Source organism: Nyctereutes procyonoides, unplaced genomic scaffold (assembly GCF_905146905.1).
Source record: "Nyctereutes procyonoides isolate TBG_1078 unplaced genomic scaffold, NYPRO_anot_genome, whole genome shotgun sequence".
Lineage (NCBI taxonomy): Eukaryota > Metazoa > Chordata > Mammalia > Carnivora > Canidae > Nyctereutes > Nyctereutes procyonoides.
The window spans coordinates 18,155,523-18,172,614 of record NW_026575036.1 but is presented as its reverse complement, the minus strand read 5'-3'; the positions used below and the strand labels follow the sequence as shown (position 1 = coordinate 18,172,614).

Genomic DNA, 17,092 nt, shown 5'->3' with positions numbered 1-17,092 from the left:
AAACAAACAAAACTCTTGAAAAATAAGTAAGATCCTGGAGAAGCTATTTCCACCATTTAACTTGGGTTGGGTTCCCAAATGGTTAACTTTTGATTGTATAGAGTCACACATCTCCAACTAACAACTATCTAAAGGACACAAGGGGATGAAGAAGTGAAACATTTCCTTTATTTAATAGTCACATTGTAAATAAATATGCTCAATTGCTAAAAGTAGCAGTTATGGGGCTGGAAGATTTTTATTATAAGGACAAGTAAACACAAAGATGAAAGTTTACCAAATAATTATTTTTTTATAATACATAAGATATCTATTTATTTACCAAAAACAAAAACCCTCAACCACAATTTGTCTGATAGGTTCTAGGACTTCATGTGAAATCACAGGGAGAAAAAAGTAAAATGGGGGGGCGGCACCAAAAAACAAATCTAAGTATTTGATACTTTGTTCTTTACAGCGCCCTCCAAACTTGTCACTTTTTTCTCTCTCTCCATTGTAGATTCACTGCAAACCCTTCTCAGATTCTCTTTATGTTAACCCTCTTGTCCCTCCTCCCTAGTTCCTTCGCTCTCATCTCCTTCTATAGCTCTTGAAAATTTCCCTTTCTTTTTGTTCTTCCCCTTGTGGTACCTACTAAAACCTTACAGAAGAGATGTATATTCTGAAACTTCTGTGGGCTTCCAAGTGACGCTGAGCATGCTCAGTAGCTGGGGCAGGTTTTGTCGCCAGCAGCTGCCCTGATTCGACCTCTCCAAAAATAGACATTTAACTCTTTGAACTCCTGCTTAGAGATGTAATTCGTTTTGCTCTCTCCTCATTTTCAAGGTTCAAAGGGAGGCAGCGAGGATTCCGAGGTCCCACCGCTCTCCCAGCCAATGAGGAGCCCGAGAGGGAGGAGCCTGAGGCTTCCTTGGTGCAGCTTGAGCTTCTGAGGGATTCATCCCCGTAGATACCCGTGGAGTGTGAGCTCTGCTGCATCTGTCACAGCCAACAAAATTAAAACAAAAACAAAAAACAGAAGAGGAGAAATGCTGCAGACTATGGAACGCTGTAGGACTTTCTGAAACATTTGCTGGGGATTCCCGTGGAGCATGATCTTTTAAAACCAATTCTTTCTGAAGCCTGTTTGGGTAACTGGGAAAATGACAAATATGCTAAATGCAGCAGCTGATCGGGTGAAATGGACCAGATCGAGTGCTGCTAAAAGGGCTGCCTGCCTGGTGGCTGCGGCATATGCTCTGAAAACACTCTACCCCATCATTGGCAAGCGTTTAAAGCAATCTGGCCACAGCAAGAAAAAAGAAACCGTTTATCCGGCTGCAGAGAACAGAGAAATACTGCATTGCACCGAGACCACTTGTAAAAAACCTTGTCCTGGCGTGAATGCAGAATTTTTCAAACAGCTACTAGAACTTCGGAAAATTCTCTTTCCAAAACTTGTGACCACTGAAACAGGCTGGCTTTGCCTCCACTCAGTGGCTCTAATCTCAAGAACCTTTCTGTCTATCTATGTGGCTGGTCTAGATGGAAAAATCGTGAAAAGCATCGTGGAAAAGAAGCCTCGGACTTTCATCATCAAGTTAATCAAGTGGCTTATGATTGCCATTCCTGCCACCTTTGTTAACAGTGCAATAAGGTACCTGGAGTGCAAATTGGCTTTGGCCTTCAGAACTCGCCTGGTAGACTATGCCTATGAAACCTACTTTACAAATCAGACTTATTATAAGGTGATCAATATGGATGGGAGGCTGGCAAACCCTGACCAATCTCTTACTGAGGATATTATGATGTTCTCCCAATCTGTGGCTCACTTATATTCCAATCTGACCAAGCCTATTTTAGATGTAATCCTGACCTCCTATACACTTATCCAGACTGCTACATCCAGAGGAGCGAGCCCAATTGGGCCCACCCTATTAGCAGGACTTGTGGTATATGCCACTGCTAAAGTTTTAAAAGCCTGCTCTCCCAAATTTGGTAAATTGGTGGCTGAAGAAGCTCACAGAAAAGGCTATTTGCGGTATGTGCACTCCAGAATTATAGCCAATGTTGAAGAAATTGCTTTTTACAGAGGACATAAGGTAAGACAGAAATTAAGGTGATGAGTGAAATGTGAGACTCTTCCAGCTGCCACTGCAGTGCTAGATACCATCTGTTGTACTGTTGATGGACCCACTTCTTTAGCGTTTTAGATTTCTATGACATCTAAACCTGTATTGAAATATACGGTTCCTTACCTTTTTAATTACAAGCTCTTAAAGAACCGTGGAGTGCAAACTTTTCTGAAGTTTCATGGAAATAAGATTTTCAGCAATCTAAAAAAGTCTACTTAGCCTCAGTTATCCAAATATGCTCAGAATTATCTCTTAAGCATTTTCTTAAGACTTAAATTCTAACTGGTGCTAGAGCATAAGAAGAAAATAGTTGTTTGGAAACTAAGTAAACACATTTACATTGAGATGGAAAATTTAGGATGATATTCTTGTTTTTGTTGTTCCTTTGTTTTTCAAGAAAGGGAAAAACCCCTGCTTTAAATGAAAGACAAGTTTGACAATTTTGCATGTCTGGTCAATGGAGTGACCTCAGTCTGAAGAATTATAGGAGAATGTGTCTCACAGATAGCATTTGCATTACTCCTTGTTAATGTTTACCATATTTTGACACAAATAAAGAGAAGCAGTGAAGTGAAATTTTGCCTAGCTTTTAGGGGAAAGCTAAGATTAGAGAAGAAATGAGGATGAGAAAAGGAGTTCCAGTGTTATTTTTAAATATTAAAGATTTTCAACATTAAGTAGGCCCCTAAAATAGTTAGCCTAATTATATAAGCTTGCAGTACATTAAAGTAACTTTAGAATATTAACTATGATGGAAATTTTTAAGGTGATGCATCTGAAATCTTAATACAAGTGAATTAGCAAATGAAATATTAAGGAATTCTAAAGCTGAAAATGGTATTTTAATTACCAAGTAGAATTATTTAATTTTTGAAGCATCATCAATTATCAAAAAAATTTTAAAGTACTAGCAATCTGAAGAAGAAAATTTAAAGCAAATTTAGGATTTCTACTCCCACTTGAAAATTGGTCTCATGTGTTATATTAACCATGCTGATTGGTCATTCCTCTTGAATCATTGAACTCAGTGATGTAAATCATAGCATGCTGTAGGCTTCTTGAATTTAAGACAAAATCCAGTAAATTGAGTTAGTTCAGAAGTGCAGTCTAATTACACATATATGTGTCATGTCTCTATTTTTAGATATTTTTGGTGTGATCAAAAAAGATAAGGTTCTAACATTGTTTATTCATGTCTTCTAGGATATTATTTAATTTTAACATCTTACACATATAATTTTGAAATCATAACTATAAATCACTAATATGTATCTTATACCTAATATTATATTGACTGAATATAATGGTTTTTTAATATAATTTTTAAAATAATAATAGGTGTGACCAAAACTGGATAGTAATGGCTAATTCTTATATTGATCCATATTTATTGGTTGTTAGACTCATAGATAATACTATACTAAGTAAAACAAAATAACATGTACTCAAATGTAATTTGAGTCTGTTGTATGAAGATATACAACAAAATTGCATGTCCTCAAACATATAATATTTAATTTTGTATCTCATGCTGGGTCAATTCTTCTCTTTTTCCCTCCATAGGTAGAAATGAAGCAACTCCAGAAAAGTTACAAAGCTTTAGCAGATCAGATGAACCTCATTTTATCCAAACGTTTGTGGTACATCATGATAGAGCAATTCTTGATGAAGTATGTTTGGAGCAGCAGTGGACTAATTATGGTGGCTGTACCTATTATCACTGCAACTGGCTTTGCAGATGGTGGTAATGATATTTATGCTCAATCTCAAGTATATGTTTAAGATTAGTTCTCTTGAAAAGGTGTCACTAGTGGTTTTGTGTGACTGAAACTGTGTATGCAGTTATTATTCTATGGTCGTTATTAGTCAGAAACAATGGCAGACTTTGCAATCAGCATGTAAGAAAAAACACAAGTGGCTCAAAATACTTTTCTAGTTCTGAAATATTTCAGAGATGTCTGATGCAGTGTTTCTGGGAGTTGGCCTTGAGCAATTTTAATTATTCTGCCTAACACAAAATGATTCTCTAGTTTGCATTTAAATTCAAAACAAATCAATACCTTCAAAAAGAGTATTATATGAGCCCATGTGTTATAAACTTCAGTTCTGCCCATCCTATGCTTTTCGTCTATAAATATTCTATAACTGGATTGCTCCTGATTTGTGATTTGAAGAACTGGTTGGCTACAGGAACAAACCAGGAATATTGTTTCAGGGAGTGTTTCGCGCCATGGAACAAGGTCCCTCTACGTGTAGATAATAACAGAAAATGTCGTATGTAACATGAATTAGTGGCATTGTGGAAGTAGGGGTTAGCAAGTTGCAGGCGTCTAATTCTATTCTATCACTGTCCCAGTGATTTTTACCAACATTTTCATCCTTTGGGATAACTAAAAAAGGTAAGGGCAAGAAGGACAACATTAAAATGTTGTATAAAAATGAGGTGAAGGTTTGGGTTGTAATTGGCAGGAACAGGGGGGAATTAATTAAAGAAGCATCATTTTCTGCTCTTCTTCCAAAAAAAAAAAAAAAATTCTCCCTCTTCTTTAAAAACCTCTTGACCGGGGATCCCTGGGTGGCGCAGCGGTTTGGCGCCTGCCTTTGGCCCAAGGCGCGATCCTGGAGACCCGGGATCGAATCCCACGTCGGGCTCTCGGTGCATGGAGCCTGCTTCTCCCTCTGCCTGTGTCTCTGCCTCTCTCTCTCTCTCACTGTGTGCCTATCATAAATAAATAAATAAAAATTAAAAAAAAAAAAAAAAAAAAACCTCTTGACCAAAATTGACCTAGGTGTTGTGCTAGAGAAAAGGACGGGCTTTGTCATAAGACAGAGCTTTGCCCAAATCTTTCCCCTCTTCCTGCCTGTATCCTCTTAGTCATGTGAATTAAACTTTCTAAAAATCAGTTTCCTCATCTACAAAATGAAAATCAGAAAGGTTACTTCAGAGAGTCATTGAGAGGACTTAGTAAAATAATGTTTATAAACTATAGAGCATGCTCTTGATGTTCTTGATGCATGGTGACAATTATTACCTACCAAACAAAGGGCAAGACTAAGGATAGTGTAACAGAATTCACACTATATTACAGTTATTTTTGGTATAAAAATGAAGAATCAATAGTTATTTGAGGTCATCTAACAAAAAGAAGTACAAATTTACCTTTTTCTTTAATATATTAAAACAGTGCTTTAATGCTTTAACCAATTCTTATAAAAATATTTGTCAAATTTGAGTCATTCTTAACCTAAAATTGTTCATTTTAGTAAATTAAGATTTGTCAATCCTTTGTGATGAGTGCTTCCACAACATAACTGATTAAACCAATGTATTTAAACCACTAGGAAAACCAAATTTTATCTGTTTTCATATTTTTTTAAAAATCATTTTAATAAGTTTATATTGAAAAGGGCATTGTTAGTAATACTTTTTGTCTTGTTTTGTTTTAAAGATCTATTTATTTATTTATTTGTTTATTTATTCATAAGAGACACAGAGAGAGAGAGAGAGAGAGGCAGAGTCATAGGGAGAGGGAGAAGCAGGCCCCCCACAGGGAGCCCAATGCAGGACTCTATCTCAGATCGTAGGATCATGCCCTAAGCTGAGGGCAGAAGCTCAACCGTGAGCCACCCAGGCATCTCAGTAATAATCCTTCCATAATGAAATAATTACTTTTTCAAAAGAATTCAGAGAAAAAAAGACACATATAAACCTATGGAGCCTGGGTGGCTTAGTGGTTGAGTGTTTGCCTTTGGCTAGGGTTGTGATCCTGGGGTTCTGGGATCAAGTCCCACATCAGGCTCCTCACAGGGAGCCTGCTTCTCTCTCTGCCTATGTCTCTGCCTCTCTCTCTCCCTCATGAATAAATAAAATAAAATCTTAAAAAACAACCACTCTATGGTCTTAAGATTAGTTTTACTAAGAAACTTCAAAGTTATCAGATATTCATAGTGAGTCTCTTTAAATTTATGGATAAAAGCTTCATATATAAAGTATATTAGAGATAACCCCAGTGTCAAGATTATGGTGTAGTTGTTAGTGTTTGGAAGCACTGGTCTTATTAGAAAACCCTGAAGTATTCAACATAGAACAGAGAAAATGCAGCTATTAATGGTGACAAATTAACCCCACAGAGACCAGTTAGAAGTAAACAATGTATGCAAAGAATCTAACAATCTTACTTCCCTAAGTGATGTAATAACATGTTTAAAAATAAATCCTACAAATTCTGAAAAGATCTTATTAAACTAAAGAAACATTAAAATTTTAAATAGAAATTTTGATTAGGGATCCCTGGGTGGCGCAGCGGTTTGGCACCTGCCTTTGGCTCAGGGCGCGATCCTGGAGACCCGGGATCGAGTCCCACATCGGGCTCCCGGTGCATGGAGCCTGCTTCTCCCTCTGCCTGTGTCTCTGCCTCCCTCTCTCTCTCTGTGTGACTATCATAAATAAATAAATTTAAAAAGAAATTTAAAAAAAAAAGAAATTTTGATTATAATTACATTTTTACAAATGAACAAGGTAGTCCTTAAAGCTTCCTTTCAATTTATACAGAGAGAAGTGATATGACAATTATAGACAAAAAATGAATTCAGATGTGAGCATTATTATGAGTGTATGCTCAATATCTTCTGTAATTTCTTTCTTTTTTTTAAAGATTTATTTATTTATTTATTTATTTATTTATTTATTTATTTATTTATTTATTTATTTATTTTAGACGCAGAGAGAGAGAGAGAGGCAGAGACACAGGCAGAGGGAGAAGCAGGCTCCACGCCGGGAACCCGATGCGGGACTCAATCCCGGGACTCCAGGATCATGCCCCAGGCCAAAGGCAGGCACCAAACCGCCGAGCCACCAAGGGATCCCCATCTTCTGTAATTTCTAAAGTTACTACATGTCTACTTACAAAGTTTATTTTTATATATTTATTTTTTTATATATTTATTTATTTATTCACGAGAGATAGAGAGAGAGAGACACAGGCAGAGGAAGAAGCAGGCTCCATGCAGAAAGCCCAATGGGAGACTTGATCCTGGGACTCCGGGATCATGCCATGACCGACCCAAAGGCTGAGCTGCTGAGCTACCCAGGCATTCCTACTTATAAAGTTTATATGCATTTTTTTTTACTAAATATATTTGACCTACAATAATTTAACACATGAATATATTAAATTACCATTCTACTTGGATAAAATTACTTATTTTTTTAAGATAATGATATGTCTTGGAGGCTTTAGGTCTTGGGTTTATATGCTCTATATTCTAATCTTTTCTTCAATCTTAATTTACACTTGTGCCCTGCATTGTTAGAGATTAATCAAGTACATGACACTCTGTATTTTAAGGCAAAAATACAGGGATGCCTGGGTGGCTCAGGGGTTGAGCATCTGCCTTTGGCTCAAGGTGTGATCCTGGAGCCGGGATCGAGTCCCACATTGGGCTCCCTGCATGGAGCCTGCTTCTCCCTCTGCCTGTGTCTCTGCCTCTTTCTGTGTCTCTCATGATTAATAAATAAAATCTTTTTTAAAAAAGACAAAAATACATGGAAAAAATGGGTGAATAAGAGAGGTATGGAAAAGAGAAAAGGAGAAAAGTAGGATACAGAAAAGAAAGACAAAAGAATAAAGAGAAGCAGGCCACTGTTCAAATTTGATTTGTTATTTAATACTTATCTATCCTTGAGAAAGTTACATAAGCTTTCTATGTCCCAGTTTTCCCACCGTAACTATAGGGATAAGATAACATACATCTCAAGAATTATTATAATATTATATATAAAGTATTTAATGTGCTTTGAAACAGTCCTTGGCAAATAGTAAAAAACTTAGGTGGAAGCAATTAATATTTATTATATTCTAACTACGTGGGCACTGGAGTCAGATTTTCTGAGTTCAAACCTGGTCTTTTGCTTACTAAGACTATGACAATGAGTAAATCATTTTACCCTTTTGTGCTACAATTTTCTCATTTCCAAAATGGGGGAAATTATAGCAGGGTTGTTGTTACAAGGATTAAAGAAAATAACATATGTAAAACTTAGAATATTGCCTGCCTCATAGGAAGTGTTCAAGAGAGTTTGCTGGCATGGCCATTGTCATTAAAGGAGCAATACATTTGGAAATGATTAGCAAATCAGAGGTAAAAATGCCAATAGGAGGAAGAGCATGCATAATTTTTCTCCTTTTTTTTTTTTGTTTTTTTGTTTTGTTTTGTTTTTTGTTTTTGGAGAAGAAAAGAAAACTAGTTCTGTAGTTCTGTGATACCATTTACCTACAACTTTATGTGAAATCTTATGGTAAGGACAGGATGATGTTTATATTCAAGTTCACATTATGAATTGCATATGGAATCATGCCATTTTCCCATCAGAAGAGGAGCTTGCAAGTTATCTAGTCTGGGGCCTGAGAATTGCCTATGGTTGCACACATGGTTGGCAGAAGCACTAAGGATAGAAGATACTATATAATTCCTAGTGTATAGCCTTTTTCCCCTTTATCATGCTGCCTCCATATTAGCTATATTGGAACTTGCTCTAGAAGAGATTTAAGTTAGTTTGACACTAAGTAACCATGTGACCAAATGTTTGAAAAAGAGGCATTGGAATAATTATGTATATTTTCTATTTTGTTTTTTTAGAGGATATTACCCCCTTTATTTTATATTAAATATAAAGGGAGACTTAAATTACATTAAGAAAATAGTTAACTGGGAGCTATCATCTCAATTTTAAAATTTTAATTCTAGTATAGTTAACATACTAGTTTCCTGTGTACAATATAGTGATTCAACAGTTCCATATATCACCCAGTGCTCATCAAGGCAAGTACACTCCTTAATCCCCATCACCTATCTCACACATCTCCCCCACCCACTTCCCATCTGGTAACCATTATAGTTAAGAGTTTGTTTCTTGGTTTGTCTCTCTCTTTTTTCCATTGCTCATTTGTATTGTTTCTTAAATGCCACATGAGTAAATTGTATGGTATATGTCTTTCTCTGGCTGACTCCTTTCACTTAGCATTAAAATCTCTAACTCCATCCATGTTGTTGCAAATGTCAAGGTTTCATTCTTTTTTATGGCTAAATAATATTCCATTGTGTATATATATCACATCTTTTTTTATTCAATCATCAATCGATGGACACTTCTGCTGCTTCCATAATTTGACTATTGTAAATAATGCTACTATAAACATAGGGGTGCATGTGTCCCTTTGAATTAGTGTTGTTGTGTTCTTTAAGTAAGTACCCAGTAGTGAGATTACTAGATTGTAGGGTAATTGTATTTTTAATTTTTGAGGAGCCTCCACACTGTTTTCCACAGTGGTTGCACCAGTTTGCCTTCCCCCAACAGTGTGAGAGGGTTCCTTTTTCTCCACATCCTTGCCGACACTTGTTGTTTCTTACGTTTTGGAATTTAACTGTTCTGACAGGTGTGAGGTGATACCTCATTGTAGTTTTGATTTGCATTTCCCTGATGATGAGTGATGTTTAGCATCTTTTCTGTGTCTGTTGGCCATTTGGTATCTTCTCAGATTTTTAATGTTATAGGCCATTTTTCTTCTCTTCATATCAAGAACACTTCTGGGCAAGGCCAAAGAAAGCTGCTCATAGGTCCCTCCTGACAGACCTTATCACAGACATGTAACAGGGAAGAAAGCCCCTAGGCCTCTAGCACTGCCAATCATGTCTGCCTGTAGGTGGTCTGCTAGTGTAAGGTGGCACTTCAAAAGTAGCAACTGATAGATAACTGCTTTTTTGGAATGGAAGTGGACTTTATCATCACCTAGTAACAATGGGTGATGTTTTTTATTCCTAAAATATACCTCTAAAAAGATTATAACTCTTGTTGTATTAGTGTCTCATATTCTAATGTCAAATTATTAGAATACAATTTTATATTGTGGGTCAATTTTGATATAATTCCTCTCCTGTTGACCAATTATTGTAACAGTAATTAGCAAAACATATGAAAGACCTATTTTTAGCTCTAATTAGCTATGTCACATACGTATACTAAGTAGCTATAATTTTTAAATATAACATAGATGCCATAAAGGACCCAATCATTAGTGTACCACTCAATGAATTGCCACATACACAAAATCACCACTCACAAAAGATAGAAACATACCTTCATCGCAGAACCCCCACGCCTTTCCAGTTTTATTCCCATCCTCAGCCCCCTATCTCATCCTCACTTTTTCCTGCCCCCAACATGCCACAGTAAAGGTACTTATATTACTGACATTAGTGTTTGCTGGGTTTAAAACTTGTATAAATAGTATCATATGGTATATATGCATTCTAGTTGCTCCACAAACATTTGTCAATGTTTGATGTCTGCCTTTTTCATTTTACTGTTCTCATGAGTACATAGTAGTACATCATTGGGGCCTTAATTTGCATTTCCCTGATGACTAATGAGATTAAGTACTTTTTATTTATTTATTAGCCATACTTCTTATGAAGTACCAATGAGTGTTTTGTTCACATTTAAATTGACTTCTCTGTTTTTCTATTGATTTGTAAAAGCTTTTATGTACTCTGTAGTGTGACTTTCATCAGACACACACACACAATCTCAAGTACTAGTTTTCCCACTCTATTCTTACCTTTACCTTTTTAGTCTCTTAACAGTGTATAAAAGAAATTCAGGGATGCCTGGGTGGCTTAGTGGTTGAGTACCTGCCTTTGGCTCAGGGCAGGTTCCAGACTCTCAAGTTCGAGTCCCGCATCAGGCTTCTTGCATGGACCCTGCTTTTCCCTCTGCCTATGTCTCTTCCTTTCTCTCTCTCTCTCTCTCTCTCTCTCTGTGTGTGTGTGTCTCTCATGAATAAATAAATAAAATCTTTTTAAAAAAGAGAGAAATTCATAATTTTAACATAGTTCAGTTTATCAATCATTTTTATGTGTGTGGTTAGTGGTTTTATTTTTGTTGAAGAAATACTCTCCTCATCCAGGACTATGAAGATATTCTCCTATTTTATCTTCTGGAAATTTATTGGTTTTTCATTTCACATGGAGATCTTCAGTTAGATTTGATAATTATATATGGTATGAGGTAGGGGAAGACCATAAGTTTTTGCTGAGATTTGTCAAGTTGATTAAGGTAAAATGCCAATGAAAAGAAGTAAACTCTTTTGCAAAGAAAAAGTACAGAGGAATATCCTATTTTTTTATTTTTTAAAAAATTAATACATGATTTTTAGAGCAGTTTTAGGTTTATGGAAAAATTGAACAGAAAGTGTACAAAGAGTTCCAAATATCCCCTCTCCTCCACAGTTTCTCCTATTATTTACATCTTATATTTGTGTGGTATATTTGTTACAACTGATGAATCAATATGCTTGCATTATTAACTCAAGTGCATAGTTTATATTAGGGTTTATTCTTTGCATTGTACAGTTGCATGGGTTTTGACAAGTGTATGACATAACCTTAGGTTTTAAATCCTTTCTCACCTTTTCAATGAACAACAACAGATGTCACCATTTTCAGTAATACTTTTTCATAGTGGAGCTGAAAAGTAGCAGTAAAATGAGCAGATATAATATTATTACATCCTTAAATGAAAAACATTTGACAAAATCTCTAAAATATTTGGTGAGGAAAATAAAATGTGTTGACCTATGATACAAAATAAGTGAGTGCCTGAGGTCATAAATTTATATACTGACACTAAGGAATCTGGCTTTTTCATAGAGGTTATGCAGTTGGCGATTGTGTGCAGGACAAAATACTACTGGCACCATTCTCATAGTACCTGCCAAGAAACAACCAGTAGAATAAAAGTCAAATGAAATCTGTCCACAGCTATTTGTAATTTTGTTGCTAAAAGCATGAAGAAAACCCATTAATCTGCCAAAGCAACATGGAAAGTACCATGCCATATCAAATACAAGTCCATCTGTGCTAGTGTTTTTCATTCTTAACAGAGGCTGTCGATGCAAGCTGCTACTCAAACCCCTTTTAACCCAAATTCATAAAATTCCATAATTATTTTAGATCATCAGCCAGATCCTCTATGAGCCAAAACTATTCTTAGAAATTTAACTGATACAGCGATTCATTATTTTGGTAGCTTGCTGAAAATCCTTCGGTCATTTTTTTGTGGCTATCTAAATTTTATTACACTTTTAAATGTACTTAAGAATATCTACATTCCGTTCCCAGTCTATCTATCCAATCATGTCTTTGACTCCTCACTTCTACCAGCATTCAAAGCCTTTTTCTTTTATCATTCTTAGGGTAACTAAGTAAATTTAAGGGACCTAACGGTAGTTCTCAGAGCAATGATTGACGGTAGAGCTAGGAGCATATTGGACTATCATAAAAGGTCCCCATGAACAGTGATTCTGATACTCATGTGAAATCTGTGCCTGACACCGTTCCATACCATAACATGACTAGGCTGTTGATCATTTAATTGACATTGCTTGAAATTTCCTTTCTCTGTGCCATTGCTTATGCTGTTCTTGTGGTCTATTAAAATTGTACATAGTCTTCAAGGCCTCTCTCACAGTGTGCTCCTCCATGAAGCATTTCCTTACTTTTGCAGCCAGAAATGATTTTTGCCTTCTGCAAACCCTTCATATAAACTCTCATCACAGACCGCTCTGCACAGTTATTTAGGAACTTGTCTTCTTTCTCCTACCAAACTGTAGGGCCCCCAAAGAAACAGTCTGAAAATCACATTTATCCTTGCATGTCTTATAACACCTTGCCTAAATTCTTGCATATGAGATTTTTCGGTAAATATCTGCTGAGTAAATTTCACCTTATATTTTGCATGGATCCCTTTCAAACTCAGCTGAGCTGTCTATGAACAAGTAAAGATAAAAGTATCTGGTGGTCCTAGCAGGGCACAAGTTAAATATCTGTATTGTCATAGAGAAGGAAAAAAAAAAACCTTTACACTGAGATAAACCAGAGAGAAATATATATCAAAATGGGCCTTTGGCTATCTATATCATTATAGTATTTCATTAATTTTCATTTAGAACTTTGGAGGCCCATCTATATCATTATAATATTTTCATTAATTTATAGTATTTAATTTAGAACTTTGGAGATACTTTATAGAAGAACCAAATAGAGAATCATACTGATGAGCAGTCTAAAGTAATGACTGTAGAGAACAAATTAAAAGAATAAGACTAAATTGAGTACATATGCAATAAAATAATAACTACAGAAAATAATAACAGCTAACATTTAGAGCATTTATCATAGACCATGGATTAGGCTAATACTTTATTTGTGTTTCATCTTTAAGCCTCATAACAATCCTTTGAGATAGAATTATTTAAGATAGTTGTATTAATTCCCTCATCAACATGAGAAAATAGGCATGGAGAAGATAATTGGCTTGTTCTACTTATCTTAACCATTTGTCAGTAGGTGGTAGAGCCTGGATTCAAACCTAGCCTAACTTGTACTCTTGCCTGTAATTCTGCATTGACAGTAATTTAGGATGTTCATCCATCTGTCCATTTCAGTATACATTAAGGGGTACTATGTGCTAGACACTCTGCTTTGTATTGGGAATAAAAAAATCAAAATGTAGTCTTGACCCTTATGGAATTTATCGTCCATTGGAAAAGCCAAACAAGGTTTTCCAGGGAAAACTGTATTAAAGAGTTAACTTTCTTGAGGAAAGAACTAGGCAAAAAATGAAAGGAAGTAGGTTAAAGTAAAAAGAAATGATATATGCAAATACCGAAGGATAAACAGAGTATTGCATGTTTGAGGTGCTGAGGACCATAGATACAGTTTGGGTGAAATAGATAAACCGAGTGTAGATTATGAAGATCAGCTAATTTTCAGGTTCCTTTTTTGAAGGAACCACACTAGAAATATTTGCTTATATTCTAGTTATTAGTATTTTATTGACCAAAACAGTAGTATTTTATTGCCTAGCCATAAGAGGGGTAGAGACCTGAATTTGGAAAGGATTAAAAGAATGCTAAGTGAAAATAGTCTTAATTGTTAACTAAGTGTTCTAACTCTCCTAGAAAAACAACAAAAAAAAAAGGAAGCTTTATTTATTTTTTTAAAGATTTTAAAATTTATTCATTCATAACAGACAAAGAGGAAACTTTAAATAAAATCTACTATAGGGACACCTGGGTGGCTTAGCAGTTGAGCCTCTGCCTTTGGCTCAGGGTGTGATCCTGGAGTCCTGAGATCGAGTCCCACACTGGCCTCCCTGCAGAAAGCCTGCTTCTCCCTCTGCCTATATCTCTGCCTCTCTCTCTCTGTGTGTCTCTCATGAATAAATAAAATCTTTAATAAATAAAATCTACTACAAATACTATATTTTCAATAATTCATTAAATTTCTAGGAAATTGTTAATACTAATGAAATATTTACAGATGGTTTCTTTTTTTTTATTTTTTTTTTAAATTTTTTTTTTAAATTTTTATTCATTTATGATAGTCACAGAGAGAGAGAGAGGCAGAGACACAGGCAGAGGGAGAAGCAGGCTCCATGCACCGGGAGCCCGACGTGGGATTCGATCCCGGGTCTCCAGGATCGCGCCCTGGGCCAAAGGCAGGCGCCAAACCGCTGCGCCACCCAGGGATCCCTACAGATGGTTTCTTTAGCTGCAATTTCATTTGTAAAAACAATTACGTGAAAAAACTCAATAATTTTGTAATTTGCTTTTAGATCTAGAGGATGGCCAAAAACAAGCTATGGTTAGTGAACGGACAGAAGCCTTTACCACTGCTCGAAACTTATTGGCCTCTGGAGCTGATGCTATTGAAAGGATTATGTCGTCATACAAAGAGGTACTGGGCATTCTTGTCAAATTGATTAAAATAAAATATATGAAAATCAAGAAAAATGTAAATTATCAGATATACTTAGCATTTTAGAAACATATCTTTTCTCTACTAAAAATTACTAAGAGTATAATCAATATAAAGGACAGCAACTCCCAAGTGTATTGCTGCTAATACTCTGTAGTTTTTACACTCTTAATTGTAACTCCTCTTTTTCTGTCTGTAGTATAACATATTTGTTTTTAAACTAAAAAAAAAAAGTCTATTAGGTATGGATTCTGGAAACAGAGCACCTAAATTTAAGATCTTGCTCCAGTATTTACAAAGTATGTGAACTTGATCAAGTTCCTTAACTGTTTCCTTATCTGTAAAGTACAGATAATAATAGCATTACTTGGTAGGATTGATGTGAGTTAATACAACTAGAATATTTCAAACAACACATGTGGGGCACCTGGATGGCTCAGTGGTTGAGTATCTGCCTTTGGCTCAGGTCCTGATCCTGAGGTCCAGGGATTAAGTCCCATATCAGGCTCCCCACAGGAAGCGTGCTTCTCCCTCTGCCTATGTCTCTGCCTCTCTCTCTCTCTGTCTCTCATGAATAGATAAATAAATAAAATCTCTTTTAAAAATGAAAATAAAATTAAAAATAAACACATGTTTAGGAACTCAGTAACTGCTAGCCAGTAATATTATTTATATACCTTGCAAACTTTTACTCATCCTTCATGACAAGTCAAGCCTCACTGACCATATATAAAACTGTTTTGTGATTCTACTTTATTCTCCTCTTCCCTGCAACGTCTGGGGCTTCCTTCTCTGTGTTCTGGTGCTTTACCATATTATAATTGTACATCTCTTCACTAGATCCTGAGTGGAAAGCAGCAACGATTTACTTATCTTTGTATTTATAATATTCATTTTAATGCTTGGAATATTGTATGTGGTCAAGAAATATTTGCTGAAAAAATGGTAATAAGACTGGCAGATATCACAGGATTAAAATCAGAAATTATTTATTTCAGATACATGATATTCCCATGGCCAGTCATTTTCAGCATTAATTGCTCTTGTGGCTTTTGTCATAATATGAATCACCAGAGCATCCTTATAAATTCATCTGCCAATTAAATCAGCTTTAAATAGACCATATAAAAGAGTAACAAAGTTTAACTGTTTAAAACTTAACTGTTTCCTTATCTGTAAACAAACAAAGTTTGTGATTTGCTGATTAAGTTTTCAGTCTCATTCAGTAATTGATTTATTGAATTGGGTTTTGTTTCTTTTTAAAGTAAAACCAATTGTTTAGGACCAAAATAACTCCATTTAAAAATTTTTTTTTCAGGGGTATTTGGGTGGTTTAGTTGGTTAAGCGGCTGTTGGTTTTGGCTCAGGTCATGATTTCGAGGTCCTTGGGATCAAACTCCGTTTGGGGCTCCGTGCTCAACTGAGGAGTCAGTTTGGGGTCTCTGTCCCTTCCTCTGCCCCTGTTCATGCTGTCTCTCTCTCTTTTTCACTCTCTCTCTAAAGTAAATCTTTTTAAAAATTTTCAAATAGTAATTTTGATAATCTGGAGGTACAGTTTTGGGGATAGGTTTTTTTGATGTAATAAATCTCTTCTTAAAATTAAATGACAAATCAAAATTTAATCCATCTCATATTAAAATAGTTTGCTATCTAAAGTCGCAGAAAGCATATTGCCTAGTTTTTCTACATTGTATCCAATACAGGAAATAGTTGCATTTTGCTTTATTTCCCTAAATGTGCTTGGGATCAGAGAATGCTCAGTTCTAAAGAATCTTATTACCGCTGTGACAACACATGAAAGCACCATGCCTTCTCTCTGCTAGTTCCAAGGGAACAAAATTCCTTTTTAGAATAAGAGTCCGAGGACAAACTCCCTGCCATGTATCCCAAAGTAATTCGTCCACAGTCACGTTCTCAGTTTTTTTTAGATGCCCTGCCCACTCCACCCTGCATCCTAGTGTATTAACTAATGACCTCCTGCCTTTCTTTAACTGACCCATACATTTAGTTTCAGGTTTTTTTCTCTAGGCAGATAAATATATTTACCCATTTTTTAAAATCTGTTATTTGTTAGTTCTTAGCCCTGTTTCCCTCCCCTTGGGAACTCAATAGATTCTTCAAGATAACATTTTAGAAATTACCCCTTAAATAGTTATAAC

At 35.7% G+C, this 17,092-nt stretch overlaps 1 protein-coding gene across 2 annotated transcripts in view; it reads left to right on the top strand.

Annotated features, from left to right (window-relative positions):
- Positions 1-239: 239 nt before the first annotated feature.
- Positions 240-17,092, top strand: part of ABCD2 (ATP binding cassette subfamily D member 2) — a 62,676-nt gene continuing 45,823 nt past the window's right edge. Inside the window, exons 1-3 of one of the 2 annotated variants that reach the window (XM_055318500.1) lie at positions 240-2,081; positions 3,678-3,855; positions 14,791-14,912. In XM_055318500.1, the coding sequence (XP_055174475.1) occupies positions 1,143-2,081; positions 3,678-3,855; positions 14,791-14,912 (1,239 nt within the window). In that variant the 5' untranslated portion in view covers positions 240-1,142. Of the gene's footprint in view, positions 2,082-3,677; positions 3,859-14,790; positions 14,913-17,092 lie in introns of both variants that reach the window. The other variant, XM_055318499.1, reaches the window with a different exon arrangement.